Source organism: Mytilus galloprovincialis, chromosome 2, assembly GCF_965363235.1.
Source record: "Mytilus galloprovincialis chromosome 2, xbMytGall1.hap1.1, whole genome shotgun sequence".
NCBI classification, from domain to species: Eukaryota; Metazoa; Mollusca; class Bivalvia; order Mytilida; family Mytilidae; genus Mytilus; species Mytilus galloprovincialis.
The window spans coordinates 113,555,583-113,572,313 of NC_134839.1; the positions used below are offsets into that span (position 1 = coordinate 113,555,583).

General features: G+C 34.2%; 1 protein-coding gene and 1 long non-coding RNA gene across 2 annotated transcripts in view; one reads left to right on the forward strand and one right to left on the reverse strand.

The window, feature by feature from the left end:
* LOC143065449 (proteasome activator complex subunit 3-like) overlaps positions 1-16,731 on the forward strand; it is a 31,038-nt gene that overhangs the window by 325 nt on the left and 13,982 nt on the right. The window contains exons 2-4 of the mRNA XM_076239026.1: positions 15,037-15,069; positions 15,958-16,020; positions 16,360-16,452. Coding sequence (XP_076095141.1) covers positions 15,037-15,069; positions 15,958-16,020; positions 16,360-16,452 — 189 coding nt within the window. The remainder of the gene's footprint in view (positions 1-15,036; positions 15,070-15,957; positions 16,021-16,359; positions 16,453-16,731) is intronic.
* LOC143065451 (uncharacterized) lies at positions 761-2,276 on the reverse strand. Its single transcript, XR_012975474.1, has 2 exons — positions 1,892-2,276; positions 761-1,208 (listed from the first exon to the last, which is right to left on the reverse strand). It is a non-coding gene; the product is annotated as an uncharacterized LOC143065451 (long non-coding RNA).

Genomic DNA, 16,731 nt, shown 5'->3' on the forward strand with positions numbered 1-16,731 from the left:
ATACAAATAAAATGTATGGTTTCAAGGAACTAAGATGTGTGCGTGCTTATGTTAATATATAGAAAACCTTTAAATTTGGGTGTCTGTCCAGCATGGAAATTTAAAAATTTATAAATGCATGGCAAATAAGGCAAAAAATGTGATGCTCTGATACCAATCTAATCCTCACCTGCAAAATCCTGCTAAAAGCCGACAAGAATTTTAGCCAAAATTCAAGAGAGAAAGGATATTCAGTGAATAAGAGCCTTGTCCGAACCTATCCTTACCATCAAAATCTCAAGATATTTTTGTTTACATAAAACTGAATTTTTCCCCCACTTTGATTGGATGCCGTCAAGTGAGGAGACCACAAATTTGACATCTGATTGGACCTATATGTGAAGGAAATCCCCAACCTGTGTATGCAACTACTTACTTGTGTAGTACAATAGCCTAGAATTTACATTCATTTATTTTTTCAGTCCACATGATGCAATTATATACCTCAATATTTAACTATAACAAAATTTCTGCGTGGGACACATGTTCTGGTACACCAAAACTGGTACCTGCCACCTTTAACCACTCATTGAAAACAATATAATACCATTTTTTTAGTCTGATTGAGTTCTATAGTCCTTTACCATTAAAAATACATGCATTTTATATGGTTACAGCACAAAAGAAAACATTAATAGGCTTTGTAAGACCAAATTTATTAAAGCATTATTTGCGTCTTTTGCCGTCAAACTGCTTTGCATGCCAAAAAATTAGAAAAAAATGATTGTGTTCATATTTAATAAATTTTATTGTGTGAGTTGTCTGGTACAGTGTATGGATTATCCAACAGTTTTTAAAACTACTTAAGTTTATTGTTTCATGCATGATATAAAACCACTTACAACTGATCTCAAGAAGTATTTTCCCATTGTTTGAGGTATAAAATAGTCTCAATTCTTGTCACTATCATTGTTCTGTTGACTGCAGTGCTGAAAAAGGCTTAGTTTTGAATAAACTAATATTTTTGGTACATATGTTTCACTTTGTAGATCCATGATGCACTAAACTAAGTGTACATTTATTCGCAATCAGTCTCATATCTCTTCTCCACATGAGCTAGCTGTGTAGGCCGCATGTTGAAATTTTAGAATTGCCACACTATTGCTGATGAGAGAGACCAGTTTTCTTGTTTCTATAGCTTGTCCTACAGTATCAACTATGTAGTAGACCTATAAAAAAAGAAGAATTCATATATTCATAGTTAAAAAGTAAATAAATAAGAAAATGTCCATATCATATGAAATAAATCATTATAACAGGTAATATACAGTATAATCAGCTTTTTCTTGTACTATTCTGAGGCTTATTTTACTTTTTTCTCTCTTTTTAATTGCTATTTCTATATAATTTATGAAATAAAATCATTGCTTGGTGAACATAATCATTTTAAAACTAATCAATTGAATATCATTGTTTGTATTGGGATACAGAGTTATCTGTCTTGATATTTGATAATTCTTAAAATCCATGTAAAATCTATTTGCTTGCAAACAGACCTATACATTGACTGTGAATAAAAGAAATATATTACCACACACCTGTAGAACTCTTAAAAAGGCACATTTTGTGATATGTTAAAATCATGTTTAGGCTTAAGGTGGCAGAAACCAGTTATTTTACAATAAATCTTTAGAATTTCATGGATTTATGATTTTATTTTCTTGAAAATTCATTCAAGCTTATATACAAATAAAATGTATGGTTTCAAGGAACTAAGATGTGTGCGTGCTTATGTTAATATATAGAAAACCTTTAAATTTGGGTGTCTGTCCAGCATGGAAATTTAAAAATTTATAAATGCATGGCAAATAAGGCAAAAAATGTGATGCTCTGATACCAATCTAATCCTCACCTGCAAAATCCTGCTAAAAGCCGACAAGAATTTTAGCCAAAATTCAAGAGAGAAAGGATATTCAGTGAATAAGAGCCTTGTCCGAACCTATCCTTACCATCAAAATCTCAAGATATTTTTGTTTACATAAAACTGAATTTTTCCCCCACTTTGATTGGATGCCGTCAAGTGAGGAGACCACAAATTTGACATCTGATTGGACCTATATGTGAAGGAAATCCCCAACCTGTGTATGCAACTACTTACTTGTGTAGTACAATAGCCTAGAATTTACATTCATTTATTTTTTCAGTCCACATGATGCAATTATATACCTCAATATTTAACTATAACAAAATTTCTGCGTGGGACACATGTTCTGGTACACCAAAACTGGTACCTGCCACCTGAACAGCTGAAGCTTATAATTTCATCATTTTTAGGGAAAGATGACTTTTGTTACTAAGTGACAATTACCACTGCTACAACACTGAAAATTCCCAAGATCCCACTCAATTTGACTATGTTTTTATTTTTCATAAGATCAAATAATATGATCTGGAAGGATTCTTCTGTAGGGGAAATTCGGGTTATTTCGATCAATAATCAATTGTGCGTTTTTAGAGATGGCTTCCATAGAGTTGACATGTTCGAATTATAAAATTCAAATTGCGTCGGAAAGACGCTTTACTTTACATGCATACTTCTCTGCGTTTTACCTTCATTTACCAAGTAGTAACGGCAAAAGAGCAATAGATGCCGAGATCTAACTTCGGCTAAATTCGATCATGATCGGTCAATTTCGGTCACACATTCGGGCAATTTCGATCACACAGTCTGCATGTTCCTACCTTTTGGAAAACCTCATTTTACCATACTTGTGAGCAATTGACGATCTTTACAGGACATTAATCATGGAAATTAGATCCAATTAGGATGACAGTCTTGACAATGCCAGTTTTTATTAAATATAATTCTTGCCATGTTTGTTTTCAATATTATGTTGAATTTTTAAACATGCGTGCCTAATTTGATTAAATCTGTTGAATGTTCTCATCGCTGGTTATTCAGGAAACATGTACATGTACATGGGTATATAACCCCTCTTTTCGTACGCAGGATTCAGGGTTGTTTTTAGAGCGTACACGGTACATGTACATGTACTATCGTACGCGGAAAAAAATATATGTTCTATGCTAAAACGTTTTGCGGGACTTAATAAAACAATTAAAACGTACGCCGTACTCACTGCGATTGTTTTAGCGTACCTTGACTCAATTTATGTACACATGTAGCAAGCAATAAATATTCCCTGTTCAGTGTTAAGAAGAAACCGGTTATCTGGTGTCACGACAGTCAGTTTGTGTGCGTGTGTGTTTTTGCTTTTCTTTTTTTGGTTTGCTTATTTGAACTTCCGTGTGACCAATGATTTTGTAAAGTTAACTTTTACGTCCAACCCAGTTCCTGAGAAACCCAGTGTGTCTAATTTTTCATCAAGGCAGAAACAGTTATCGGTTCATCAATGATTTAAAATTTTAAAAACATCTTCTCTAGCCAAAAGTTAGGATCCGTGTAGAGAATAATAAAGTGATCGTAACTTTGGCTGGCGAAGATGAGGGTTGAATAATTTGTTTTCTATCTATACGAGGTCTTCCAGGGAACCGATATAACTTAAGTATAAACAAGAAATTGGTATGGGCTTTGCTCATTGTTGAAGGCCGTACGGTGACCTATAGTTGTTAATTTCTGTGTATTTGGTCTCTTGTAAAGAGTTGTCTCATTGGAAATTACACCTGCAAGTCGTGAAAGGGGAATGGTGGACAACATATTGCTGGCAGACAGACAGGCATACAATGTAGACAGATAGGTTAATACCTTTAGAACCCAAAACTTCGTAAGTAAGTAAGTAATTATTTATTATAGTGAGTACAGTAAGTAAGACAAGTACAATTACCAGGAACTTTAAGGCACCATTGACCAACCATTTTTAATTTAAATTTTATACATTTATATCAATTTCCGATCTCACAGCTTTTATTTCCTTTTCTATTTGTTTCTTAGCATTTATCATTTCTCTAATCTTTAGCCGCTTTTCCTTTGCTTGCTCTTTTTTCAGTTTCATATCCTCGATCTTTCGCTTACTCTCTATTACTTCATCAGATGTCAATATTCTGTGTCCTGTCACAGACGTTTTGTTTATTCGAGCCTTTTTCTGCGGCGGTGGATCAACGCTAAAGATAGCATTTACGGATGCATTCCAATCAACAGTAGTTGACGAACAAGGTGTAGATAGGGTCTCTGCTAGTGGTTGAAACACCGAGTCGACTTCATAAATAGTTTCACTGAAACTGCTATCGAGGGAAATGAGGGATTCAACTGCCTCTCTGGTCTCACTATCAACAATTGGTAGAAGAACATCTGCATGGAGAGTGTGCATAAAATGCGGATCTTCTGGACTTCCTGGAACATCGATGACATTCTGTTCGTATGACTGCACCTGAATTTCATTTAACGGGACGGTGTCAGTGATTTCAGTAGTGATACATCTAGCTTCGGGGCCGGCTGATGGTTTTGTCCTCACTACGGTGACTTCTTCTACTCTAGACTCGGTTTCGAAGGACTTACGGATCACCCATTGTAACGGATGTTCATTTGTGTCAGGCTTGTTGATATCAAAGGCAGAGGCAGGAGCAAAGGCAGCAGATGGAATGTTTAAGGGGTTCCAAGGGAATATTCCGCATGATCTGAATCCTGATATTATGTTCTCTGGTTTGAATGCTGTTTCGAATGCCCTCCTGAACAGACCTGGCCAAGTAATTTTATTAACAAGATTGCCAGGATTTTGGCAATATTCTGAGCAGATCCTATCATAATTTTTACTTAGAGGACCGAAGACAGTTCGGTCCAAGGGACAGAGATAATGTGTTGTGTGTGGCGGTAGAGTTAATAGTGTTATATTATTTTCCCTAGCTTTTTCTATTAGCCCAAGCACTTCGTGTGAATGGTGACCGTCCAGTATCAGAAGTTGCGGCCGCTGATTTCCGCATTTCTTCAAAAATATGTTGGTGAACCATTCAATCCCTAGGACATCTTCCGTCCATGCTTTGGCTTGGTAAGTCCATGTTGCACCTACTGGCCCGTCTGCGGTGTTGTAGCTCATAACTGCTTTTTGTGTTTTTCCTTTCACGATAATAAGTGGGGGCATTCTGTCACCTCGGGCATTGATACACCCGAATATTGTGTTTCTTTCACGTGTATTTGAAACCCTTCCAGGTATGGTCCTAGACGATTTGGCAGCGACTACTTTGCTTGGGGTGTGTTCAAGTGGGACACCTTTCTCGTCCATATTCCAAACTAGTTCTGGTTTATCATTCAACCCTAACCTATTCATCTCTTTCTTTAAATCCAGAAAATACTCCCCTACTTTTACGGAGTTGAGCGCTCTTGCTCTAATGCTTGTCAATTTTTCCGGAGATCTAAGTGTAACAGTGGGATTTCTGCCCTTAAACCCATACCACCAGTCTTTGCCTGGTGTATTGTTCTTGAAGTTTTGATCAAGATTAAGCTCTTTGACTAAGTGCCCCACCTTTTCCATTACTTGGGCCTTATTCATGCCCAATCCCATTTCGGCAGCCTGGGCACATTTTTTTACGATTTGTTTCTCTATTTCTATGGGTATTACTGGCTTGCGTCCGACAGGTGTGTTATCTTTAACTCGACCTCGCATGTGGTCGCTTAACGTGGCTTGGGGTATTGAATAGAGAGATGCCGCCTTCCTCTGTGATACTCGCCCACTCTTGATGCCATATATTGCCTTGATGAAATTTTCATCGGTATATGTCCTATAAACACTTTGCTTCCGTTTCTTTGGCATTGCTGAAAATTCATTAAAACACAATATTTACAAGATAATTGACTACATAGAGATAAAATGCATTTAGAGACAAAACCATAAAGCCATGCAGAGACCTTAGAACTGGGAGCTTAAGAAAGTTGGAAGTTTATTAAATCTTTATAAATAAATTTTAGTTTGCAATGGGAAACCGATATTTGCAGCATGTTCATTCACACATGCCCAGGTGAGCGATTCATTCACCTTGGAGCCTCTTGTTATGTATATCGCGCTTCATCTGAGGAAAGCAATAGAAGTTTATTTTCAAAACTGCAACTAAAAGATTTAGCTCTAATGAGTATTTGAGTATTTTGTAGGTCTATTGACTAAACAATTAAATTGTTATATATTTTTTTTATTTTTCGTTCAGATAAGTCACTTAATTTTAGCGTCTTTGATTTCAAACTGGAAACCATGTAACTTTAAAAGGTCTGTTGCTGATTTCAAGTTTATTTCTTCATTTACTTTTAATCCAATTGTACATAGCTGCTGAGGTCCCACATGTTTGTTCTTGACCAGTGCGTCTTCTTTTGGTTTTAGTCTAATTACGTTTGATATGTTCATTTTTAAAATTCTTGTTATCACAAAAGAGTGATTTTTCTTGAGGTAGGCCTTTCTTTCCCCGTCGTATAGTATGGCCACTGCATTAGGATCCTTTGGATTCTCTGGTTCCCGTTTAACCCTATACCCCAGCCCAACTTCCAGATGTCGATGTCCCCAGTGGTGCATGCCGACGGCCAATAGATTGGGTATAATGAGATATTTCATGCTGCAAAAATATATTTAATATATATGAATTTGGTCAAATGTCGCATTGAATGAGTATACAAGTTAACGTTATCGGATATATGGCATGTTTTCGCAAATTATTGTAATCTTTCAAGAACAAATTCCAGAATCAGAAAAGAAGAATTCGAACAACGACACATCCACCGTGCAGAGAAGGAAAACGGCAATCTTGTGAAAAAATAAGTAATTTTACAGTAGTTTTACTATCACGTTTTAGGTCATAGGTAAATGTTTATGGTTTTGTCTCCAAATATAGGAACTTATTATTTTAATGTCAACAACATTTACTATTGTCTTTGTATTGTTTTATAATGTTTTCTACTAGAGACATAAATTTGTCTCTGTTTGTACCAAGTCAGGAGTAGTCTAGGCAAATAACTTTGCTAATATTTATTTTATCTTGTCAGAACTTCACATTTCGACATTTCACTTGTTGTTCACAGTAGGGGTATTTTGTTACTCCCGTTACATTGGCGGGCGGATTCAGAAATTTAAGAAAAAGGGGAGGGTCCACTCAGGGTGCAGGAAGAATGGAGACATTTTTTTGTGCAGTTTTGCCGAAATCTACAAAATTTTTCAAAGAAAAAGGGGGGTTCCTACCCCGGCAAGCCCTTTCTGAATCCGCCACTGCAATGATTGATAATTATTCTATTCAAAGATGATTGTGGTATAATATCGGCAATTTTATTTTTAAAGAAAAATCATCAGAAATCGTTATCAGCATTATGAATATCCATTTGTAAATCCTAAATGATTTGAATAAAATATAAAAGGATGTGATCGAAATTTGCCGACAATGAGAAATTATGTTGCGGGTAATTTCGATCGTTTTAAAAGTCTTAAAACAATGACAGTAATAGACTTTTAAATGCATACAAGATGTTTTTCTATTCTTTAATATTATAATTTCAAGAATGAAAGGTTTTAACACTAAAATTATATGTTTACTTACTTTTGTATAGCTAAAGAACCGTATAGTGAAATCAAATAAAGTTTTCAAAATTCCCGCAGAATTGTGGGTGTGGCGGATAACGGTACTCTTCGGCCAATCAAACGACGCGAAACAGATTGCTATCATGTGACACCCCATGCCGCTGGTCGAGAGAAATGCCGCAATGCGACATAGTGTATTGGCTTTACAACAGTGATGGGGACAAATGTACTAAAAAGGGTTAAACGATGTGATCGAAATTGCCAGCGTGATCGAATTATCCCGAATTTCCCCTATCTAATGGATCATATGGGCCCTGCCCAGGGCCCCCAAAAATAAAATCAATGGGCCAATTTGAGAATTATTAGACGGAAGCAGGACAAATCGCCCCACTGGCAAAACTTGCCACACCAAATCACCCCACTTTTTCACCAACTCTCCCCACTATTAAAAAAAAAAAAAAATCGCCTTAACCTGGTTAACCAACTCACCCCACTTTTTAAAAAGATCGCCTCATGCACTTGTGAAAAGGGTTAAATCCAGTAAATTTTCCCCCTGTCAACTGGCCCCACTTATTGAAAAAAGGAAAAATCTACTTCTATATACAATTTTCAGGTCTACCAACTAGCCGCACTTAAATGAAAACTTATTTTTGATTTTTGTAATCTACACAGAATACAAAAAAAAAAAACCGAAATTTACCAAACTTTTTTAACATTCTTAAAATATAATTTCAAATACATTTTCGTATCATTATTGGAGAATAACTTTATACTTGTAAGCTTAGTTATTTGTATAACAATTGAAAAGAAACCTGTATCATAATCATACAATTGATGTGTGATAAATAGAGAATATCATATGGCTTTTTCAATATCGCATCCGTATCAACCCGAGACACCAATATAATCCCAAGAGCTCTGCTCGAGGGATTATATTGGTTGAGGGTTGATATGGTGTGTGATGTTGAAAAAGCCGTATCATATACACTTTATTATATACATATACCTCAAGTAGATGTTTTTTATGTAACATGACGGCATACAGATTATAGGTTTGACATTACGTCATACAGATTAGGGATTTGAAAGCCTTTGCAACAGTGACTGCAATTGATGACGTGACGTCATACAGATTAAAGGTGTGATAAAGCTTTTGCAACCGTGCTGATATTGATATCATCACGGGTGGCTGATACAGCACGCTTGCCAATGATTGTATTACACATACAATTTATCTGTATTTACTACTAAGTATATAATAAACATTTATATATAATTTTATTGCAAAAACAGAGATTTTAACAGCAATTTTTTTTTTTTTTTTTTTAACGATAACAAATATTTTATTCAATCATTTCCTGATATATAAATACTAAGTAGCCCAGGTCGCATACTTAGGGACCCCTGTATTTTAACAGCCTCACTTGACCAGGGAAAATATCAAATGAGCAATTTGATTTTATAGCACTTCACTTAGGTTTTCTAAGGTATTGACGTGGGCAGGGACAAGATATACAATGGGATTGCATCTTTTTTATAAATGGTTTATCTATTTGTCATAGTGGGGACAGTTGACACTGTATTTCAGCGGGATTTTAACACTTTTCATAAGAGGGGCATGTTATCATACCTATTTGCAATGGGAGTTTACCCTTTTCATACATTGTCAAAAGTGGGGCGAGTTGGTAAACAAGAGTGGGGCGTTTTTTTAAGAAAGTGGGGCGATTTGTCATGGATTCTATTAGAACATGTTGTTGAATAAGTACACCATAGGTTTATAGCAAAAAAATGAAAATGTATATTATAGCAAAGAGGTACTTGCCCCTAACTTGGTCATGTTGGTATGAGTTTATATAGGATCTGCTTACCCTTCTGAAGCACCTGAGATCACCCCCAGTTTTTTGTTAGGTTCGTGTTACTTAGTCTTTAGTTTTCTATGTTGTGTTATTGTACTATTATTTGTCTGTTTTTATTTTTAGCCATGGCGTTGTCAGTTTATTTTCTATCTACAAGTTTGACTCTGGTATCTTTCGCCCCTCTTTTAAGAATGACATTTATGAAATGTAAAATCACTCAGAAATTATAACCTTTAGTTGCCTACCGAAGAAGTTACAGTCGATTCCACTTAATTGCATACCGCTTAATAGCATAATTCGGTTAATTGCATAGTTTTCTCCTGCACAAAACCATTTCCCATTCATGTAATGTTAAACTGTCCGGTTATATGCATAGCTCTACAAGTGGCCTTTCGGTTTATTGCATAGAAAATTATTGCCTTGATGTCTGCGCAGGTAAAGTTTCCCATGTTCTATTTTAAGCCTCGAGGTCATAAACATGTCAAACAGATATTGTTGTAAAAACACTGACCATTCTATCTCAAAGGGTGTTAAAAATTGATTGGATTTAAACAATTGTTCATAGATTACATTTGGGGTTAATTTTAAAAACAATAACTCCTGCTAATTATCGATCATAGCTCTATTAATTGGGCTTGGGTGATCTGTATTAATGTTAAATATTATAATAATAATAATAATAAATTCTTTATTTAAAGAGGGTAAACTCAGTTAGTTACAATAAACTAATCTTCCCTGAGGCCCTCACATACAAATTACAATACAATCAAAACAGATATTTACACATAGTTAATTTACACTCATGTAGTTCAATGTATTGTTATTAACATAAGATATAATGCTGTTTAAGATGTATACATGTAGTCAAAAAATCAAATGAAAATGAAAAATAAAAAATACATTACAAATACACTGTAGCAAACATTTCTTATCAGGGTTGTATTAGGTACTTCTTGATACTTTGCTTAAAAGTAAAAGTGTTTTGAGCTTTACGCATTGTGTGTGGTAGTCCATTCCATAATACTGATCCAGAATAAGCAAACAGTGATGTCGTTAGAAGCCGATTTTCGCCGGTTATTGTCGTTTTCCCGCCGGCTATTTTTGCATGAGTAAAAAAAAATAATAAGATAAAAAAGATAATCAGGTTAATATTAACAAATAATTGTTCAATGCATCAGCTTCCATGATTAAAGTCGCGATAAACAAGGATGTAAATCAGTGTTTACCTTTGACTAAATATAGTTCATGTAAATGCAGTCCGCTGATTGGTCGTCTATTTAAAGTCGGTAAGTATTGGGTATCGGGATCGTTCGCCCTGATTACATGTTCGCCCTAGGTTCGTTCGCACTGAGTTTGTTCGCCCTGGTAATCCGTTCGCCCTGGGTTCGTTCGCCCTATTTTCATTTATGATATGTATATATTACATTAACGAACGAAATATATATTTATATATATTAAAATTTATGTATATCTATTAACAGTTAAATACAGCATATTAATTAAATAAAATTCTTGGCTGCATTGTTACACTTTATTTTATAATTACTTTTAACAAGGATTTGTATAGTGAGACTCATTATACAAATCCTTGCTTTTAATTACTGTTGATTGAATTTTTATTGCTGATTAGGTATGATTTGAAATCTTTGATATCACTGATTGGTATATGAATTGCCTTTGATGGATTAATAATGAAAATAACATTTTTCTCAAATAAAATAGTCAGCTTGGATGGGTAAAAACACTGATGTACAAATTGTTAGGCATGAACTTATAACCTAGTAGCAGCTAGCTGTAGACAACATAATACTTTGTAAATATTCGGCGAAATTGTAGACCGACTTCAACATATTAAATTAAATACACACAACACAACACTATACTAAAAAATAAAAATCGTAAATATTCGGCGAAATTGAAGACTGACTTCAACATATTCAATTAAATACACACAACACAACACTATAATCAAAAAATAAAAATCAGGGCGAACATACCCAGGGCGAACAGGTATCAGGGCGAACGGTCTCAGGGCGAAACGGAACTAGGGCAAACTGTAATCAGGGCAAACCGAAATCAGGGCGGACGGACCCGGATTCTAAGTATTGTATGTTTGCAAGGATAAAAAGAGAGACGTTCCGATGGACATTATGACCCTGTTTGGTTTTGTCATCAAGAGAAGGAATAGGCCAAGGATGACAATAGCATGTTATGAAAATATATCAGTCAAATAAAAGGAAGTATAATATATATAATGTTGTCAAGAATCTGGAAAACAGCACCTTTTGTAGTTCACATTTCAAAGCCCACGACCACGTGGTGTCCAGAGAATGAAGGTCAATAACGAAAGTAGAATATTGTCGACCACAAATAATTTTTAAAAATATCTTTAGTTCAAAAGGATTTTAGTTTACTGCTTACTGAACAGTTAACAAATAAGAGAAAATAAAACGACATAGCTTGACAACATGTTTGAAATACGCGTACAAGTCTTATGAGAAAAAATGGGGTCATTTGTCACTAAATACGTACGCAAATAAATCGATCAAGATATTTAATAAATTCGATTATTATTGAAATATTATTATAATATTTCACCTATTATTTCACAGGCACTTGCCTGTGTATTATTTACATATATTCAAGAACAGACTTCCCAGAAAAAAATCTAATATAGATTAGCCTTGCCAGGACTACGGATTCTCATTTAAAAAAAAAATCAAATGTGATTGAAGTCAACAACAAAAATAAGACAAAATTAACATTTTCCCAAGCATCTAAATCACTCCCAGGTATGCTCAGAATGCAGGAATTTTAGTCTAAATTTTCAAATCTTTTTGGGGAGAGTATACGATTTTATAAAATATAGCACCTCATCTGTAACAGTTTTAACTTTGAAATCGAAGCTCCAGCTGACTACTAGTCAGTGAATATTGTTTTTAATTTTGTAAAAACAAAACCAAAACTTTTTTAATATAAAATTAAAACATAATGTTCTCAATGTCAGAATTACAATTTTCATTTAAAACTAAATTATTCAAGTGATAATTCAAACCAGAGACAATATGTTTCTATTCAAAGTAAGATTTTTGGATTCTTTCAGTTCAAAAATATTTACTAGCAGTCAACCTGCAGGAAAATGCACAAAAATGTATATTGGTCCATCAAGATGATCAATGATGTGATCACATGTACAGAACATTTACCCATCATGTTGCTAATTTTAGTTAATCATTTACATTATCTTCAGTAAAAAATGATGTTTTCAGAGGTCTGAATAAGGGTCTAGGACACCCCCAGAATGCAGGATTTTGCACCATTTACAAAAAAAATCCTGGGGCCCTTAAGCGGGCCCCAGACCCCCGGCCGTAGAAGCGACGAGCAAGCTCGTCGCAGCGAACGGCTTCGCCGTCCGCATATACTTGCCGCCTATTTTAGAAATTCAGCCTGCTTCTTCAAAACTTAGTGACATCACTGGCAAAGGATTTCTTAAATAGTTCAGCTTTTGGCTTAGGAACTACATGTATCAGATTACCTTGAGTGACACCTCTTAAGGAGTAAGGATTATAAATTTATAGGGCATTTATAAATGGTTAAAGAATTTTATGCATCAATCATTTATTTTTAATGTTTTATGAAAAGAGCATTTACTTTTAATTATTATATTTTCTCACTTTCAACACTTGTTTCCAGCAAATAACCCGTACAGGGCCTCATTACTGCTTTGCAGATACGAAACTAACGAGGTGTTTCTTCACTGTCCAACTGCATATCAAAGGCAATTCATTACACATCCATTGTTAAAATAATTATAAACTGTGAAGTATTGTTTAAAAGTTTTTTTAATCAAAGCATAACAATGTACATTGTACATATGGGTCATAGAAACAAATCTATTTTTAGAACAGTTCATTTTCGTATCCCAGGGAAAGGAAAGTCGGAACGCAAATAAACTAAACTAAAACAAAATGTGTTTATAATCTTTATTTAAAGAAACAAAATAAAATAACACATATGACACTAGACAGATAATTTTTAACCGGATTTTTGTGACAAAAATGTCGGTTATTGATTTGGGGATGTACGGCGGGCGGGCGGCCGGCCGGGCAGCAATCAAATGTTGTCCGTGCATTAACTCATGAACCGTTCAATCAAAGCTTTTAAAGTTTTAATATGTTGTTACTGACAACTAAATGAAGGTCAAGAACAATAATGGCGATTTTGACTTTTACCGTTCAGGAGTTATGGTTCTTGAAAGATTGAAAAATGGAGTTTCCAGTCGTGTCCGTGCATTTACGCATGAACTGTTCTACCAAAGCTTCCCAAATTTTAATATGTTGTTACCAATGACAAAATGGAGGTCAAGTTCAATAATGACGATTTTGACTTTTACGGTTCAGGAGTTATGGTTCTTGAAAGATTGAAAAATGGAGTTTCCAGTCGTGTCCGTGCATTTACGCATGAACAGTTCTACCAAAGCTTCCCAAATTTTAATATATTGTTACTGATGACAAAATGGAGGTCAAGTTCAATAATGACAATTTTGACTTTTACCGGTCAGGAGTTATGGTTCTTGAAATATTGAAAAATGGTGTTTCAAGTCGTGTCCGTGCATTTTCTCATAAACCATTCAACCAAAGCTTTTGAAATTTTTATATGCTGTTACTGATGACAAAATAGAGGTCAAGTTCAATAATGACGATTTTGACTTTTACCGTTCAGGAGTTATGGTTCTTGAAAGATCGTAAAATGGTGTTTCCATTCACGTTGTTGCATTTACTAATGAACCATTCAATCTAAGCTTTTCAAATTTTAATATGTTGATACTGACTACAAAATGGAGGTCAAATTTGATATTGACGATTTTCACTTTCAGCATTCATCAGTTATGGTTCTTGTGATATTGCCAGGACACAAATAAATGTTAATAAATCCGGTTTGCTGTCGTTGTGACAGCCTCTTGTTATTAGAATAAATCAACATTCATTGTTGTATATGGATTTCTTCATGGATTTCTTTTACTGATCTGTTCTATCGATGTTATTTGGCTCTGTCATTTGGCATTTCGGATATAAACATACTCCGCTTTATTGCATAATTTTGTCTGACAAATAGGCTATGCAAATAACCGGAATCTACTGTATTAGATAATTCATAAAAAAAAGGTTTAATATTGTAAATAACATTTTGTTCTTTTAATATGGCAATAGTCATAAAATTCATTATTATTTTATGGTTTTGACTAAAATCTTTACATTCAGACATATTTTACATGACTGTTGGACCAAATACCAACTGTAAACATACCTTTTTATATGTAGCCTTATAGGACACACAAAACTAACAGACAACATTGTAACTTAGACTGGACCTGTCTGTCCCTTTTCTGTATAACCAAATTGTGTATATGACATGAAAACAGGTCAATATCAACTCTAGCCTGTATGAATTTATGATACTGATTTTTGAATATCCTTACAGTACATGCATGTACATGTATCTGTCATACTTGTGGTGCACTGATAATTCAAAACATCATTTAACCACTTGTTTAAAGGTCTATATTTGGCAGAGTTTTATCACTATCAGACAAAAATATCAGGTACATGTATCAATCCTTATACATGTTTAAAGGCTATTTACCATGTGTCAGATGCGAGTTTGTCAGTATATAATGTTTGAAATTTTTTTTGTAGGTTGAAGATTTTAAGGAGAAATTTAAAACAGATGTGAGTACAGAAGGAATGAATGATCCAAAAGCTAAACATGAACAATATTAGTTTATAGTATATCTACTGTCCAGTAATTCGTATTATGAAAATAAGAAAATCTGGTATGCTTACCAATGAGACCAAATGATGTAGAATATAGCATACATGTATAAAGCATTTATAGATATGATCAGGTATACTGCCGTCAATAATGAACAAAACCCACACCACATAGCAAGCTTTAAAAGGCCCTGAAATAGCAAATGTAAAATAATTCAAACAAGAAAGCTAAGAGCCTAGATTATGTACAAAACAATGAATAAAAAACAAATATGATATATACAGAAATAAACAATAAAACGCTGAATTAGAGGCAATTGACCTTTACTGAATTGCAGGCTTCTGACTTGGGATTGGCACATACATCATGTTTAAACATGTTTATAGGTATAGGCACCCAACTATCCCCTAACCTTGGACTGTGGTTGAATAGCACAAGTTACACAACATAAGATTAAACTACATAAATCTGTTGAATTCATCAGATCTATACACAGCAAAAAAACAACTAACAGAAATACAACTTGAGCTTCATAACTTGTCAAAATGAGCTTCATAACTTGTCAAAATCCTTGCTGGACATCTAATAACGAGGCTAAAAGACTCAAAAGTATAGATCTGAGAGTTTCTTAAAGCTAGTTCAAAGCCTGGGTTTTTCCAACACTGGTAGACAATTCTATTATTAGCAGAACTGAACCAACTGAACCCATGAAAAAATATATGAAAATTAATCTAAGTTATTAAGCTGTTGTAACTTTACAAGAACTATTGTATTTATGAGTTAGCAAAACAATTGTATATAAATACATGTATGTTGACTTACATTAATAACTTAATATGTTATAGGGAGATCATCTTGTACATCATGTCTTCCCAAGTAAAATATTAGAACTTGAAGATATATATCAGGTAAGAAATTAATATAAGAACTTTTTAATTATATTCATAGTTTAAATCGGATGCTGGCATTAGAATCAGGGTAGATATTAGTCTTTAACTCAGTTTGACAGCTTCAGACATTCTTATGTTTGACCTTTTTCAACTGGACAATAGGTACTCTATTTACAGATAATATTTTTGTTTTTAGACCTTTCTGGCATAAGCTGATCTCAACAATATATAACATGTTTGTTAAATACAGCACAATTGTCAAAAAGTTGATATGTATATCAACTGTGTAACTGTCTTACAATTTATACCAATCAGCTTATTCCATGTTATTGTGTAATATTTTATTTCTGTTTTCAGTCATTACATGTGAAAGATGCTGCTACTTACCACACAGATTTAAATATACCCGTTCCTGATCCAGTTCTGTTCTACAATAATGATACATCAGAGGTATGGGTTAATAATAACATAACTCGATGTCCATACAATGTCTATACACACTAACACAGACTGATACAAGCTGCCATTTCTAGTTTGTTAAATATCCAATGTTTCATGCTTTTTCAGTAGGCAGATACGTTTCAAGGGGGAGTAAAAGAATTTAAGGGTAGAAAATGTACATTACCATTTCTGAATAAGAAAGTAATTTTGGGTTGGTGAATAAATTACCAGTATGCATGAAATAAACCATTTATTGTATTGCTAGTCTAACAAAATGACATGAGAACC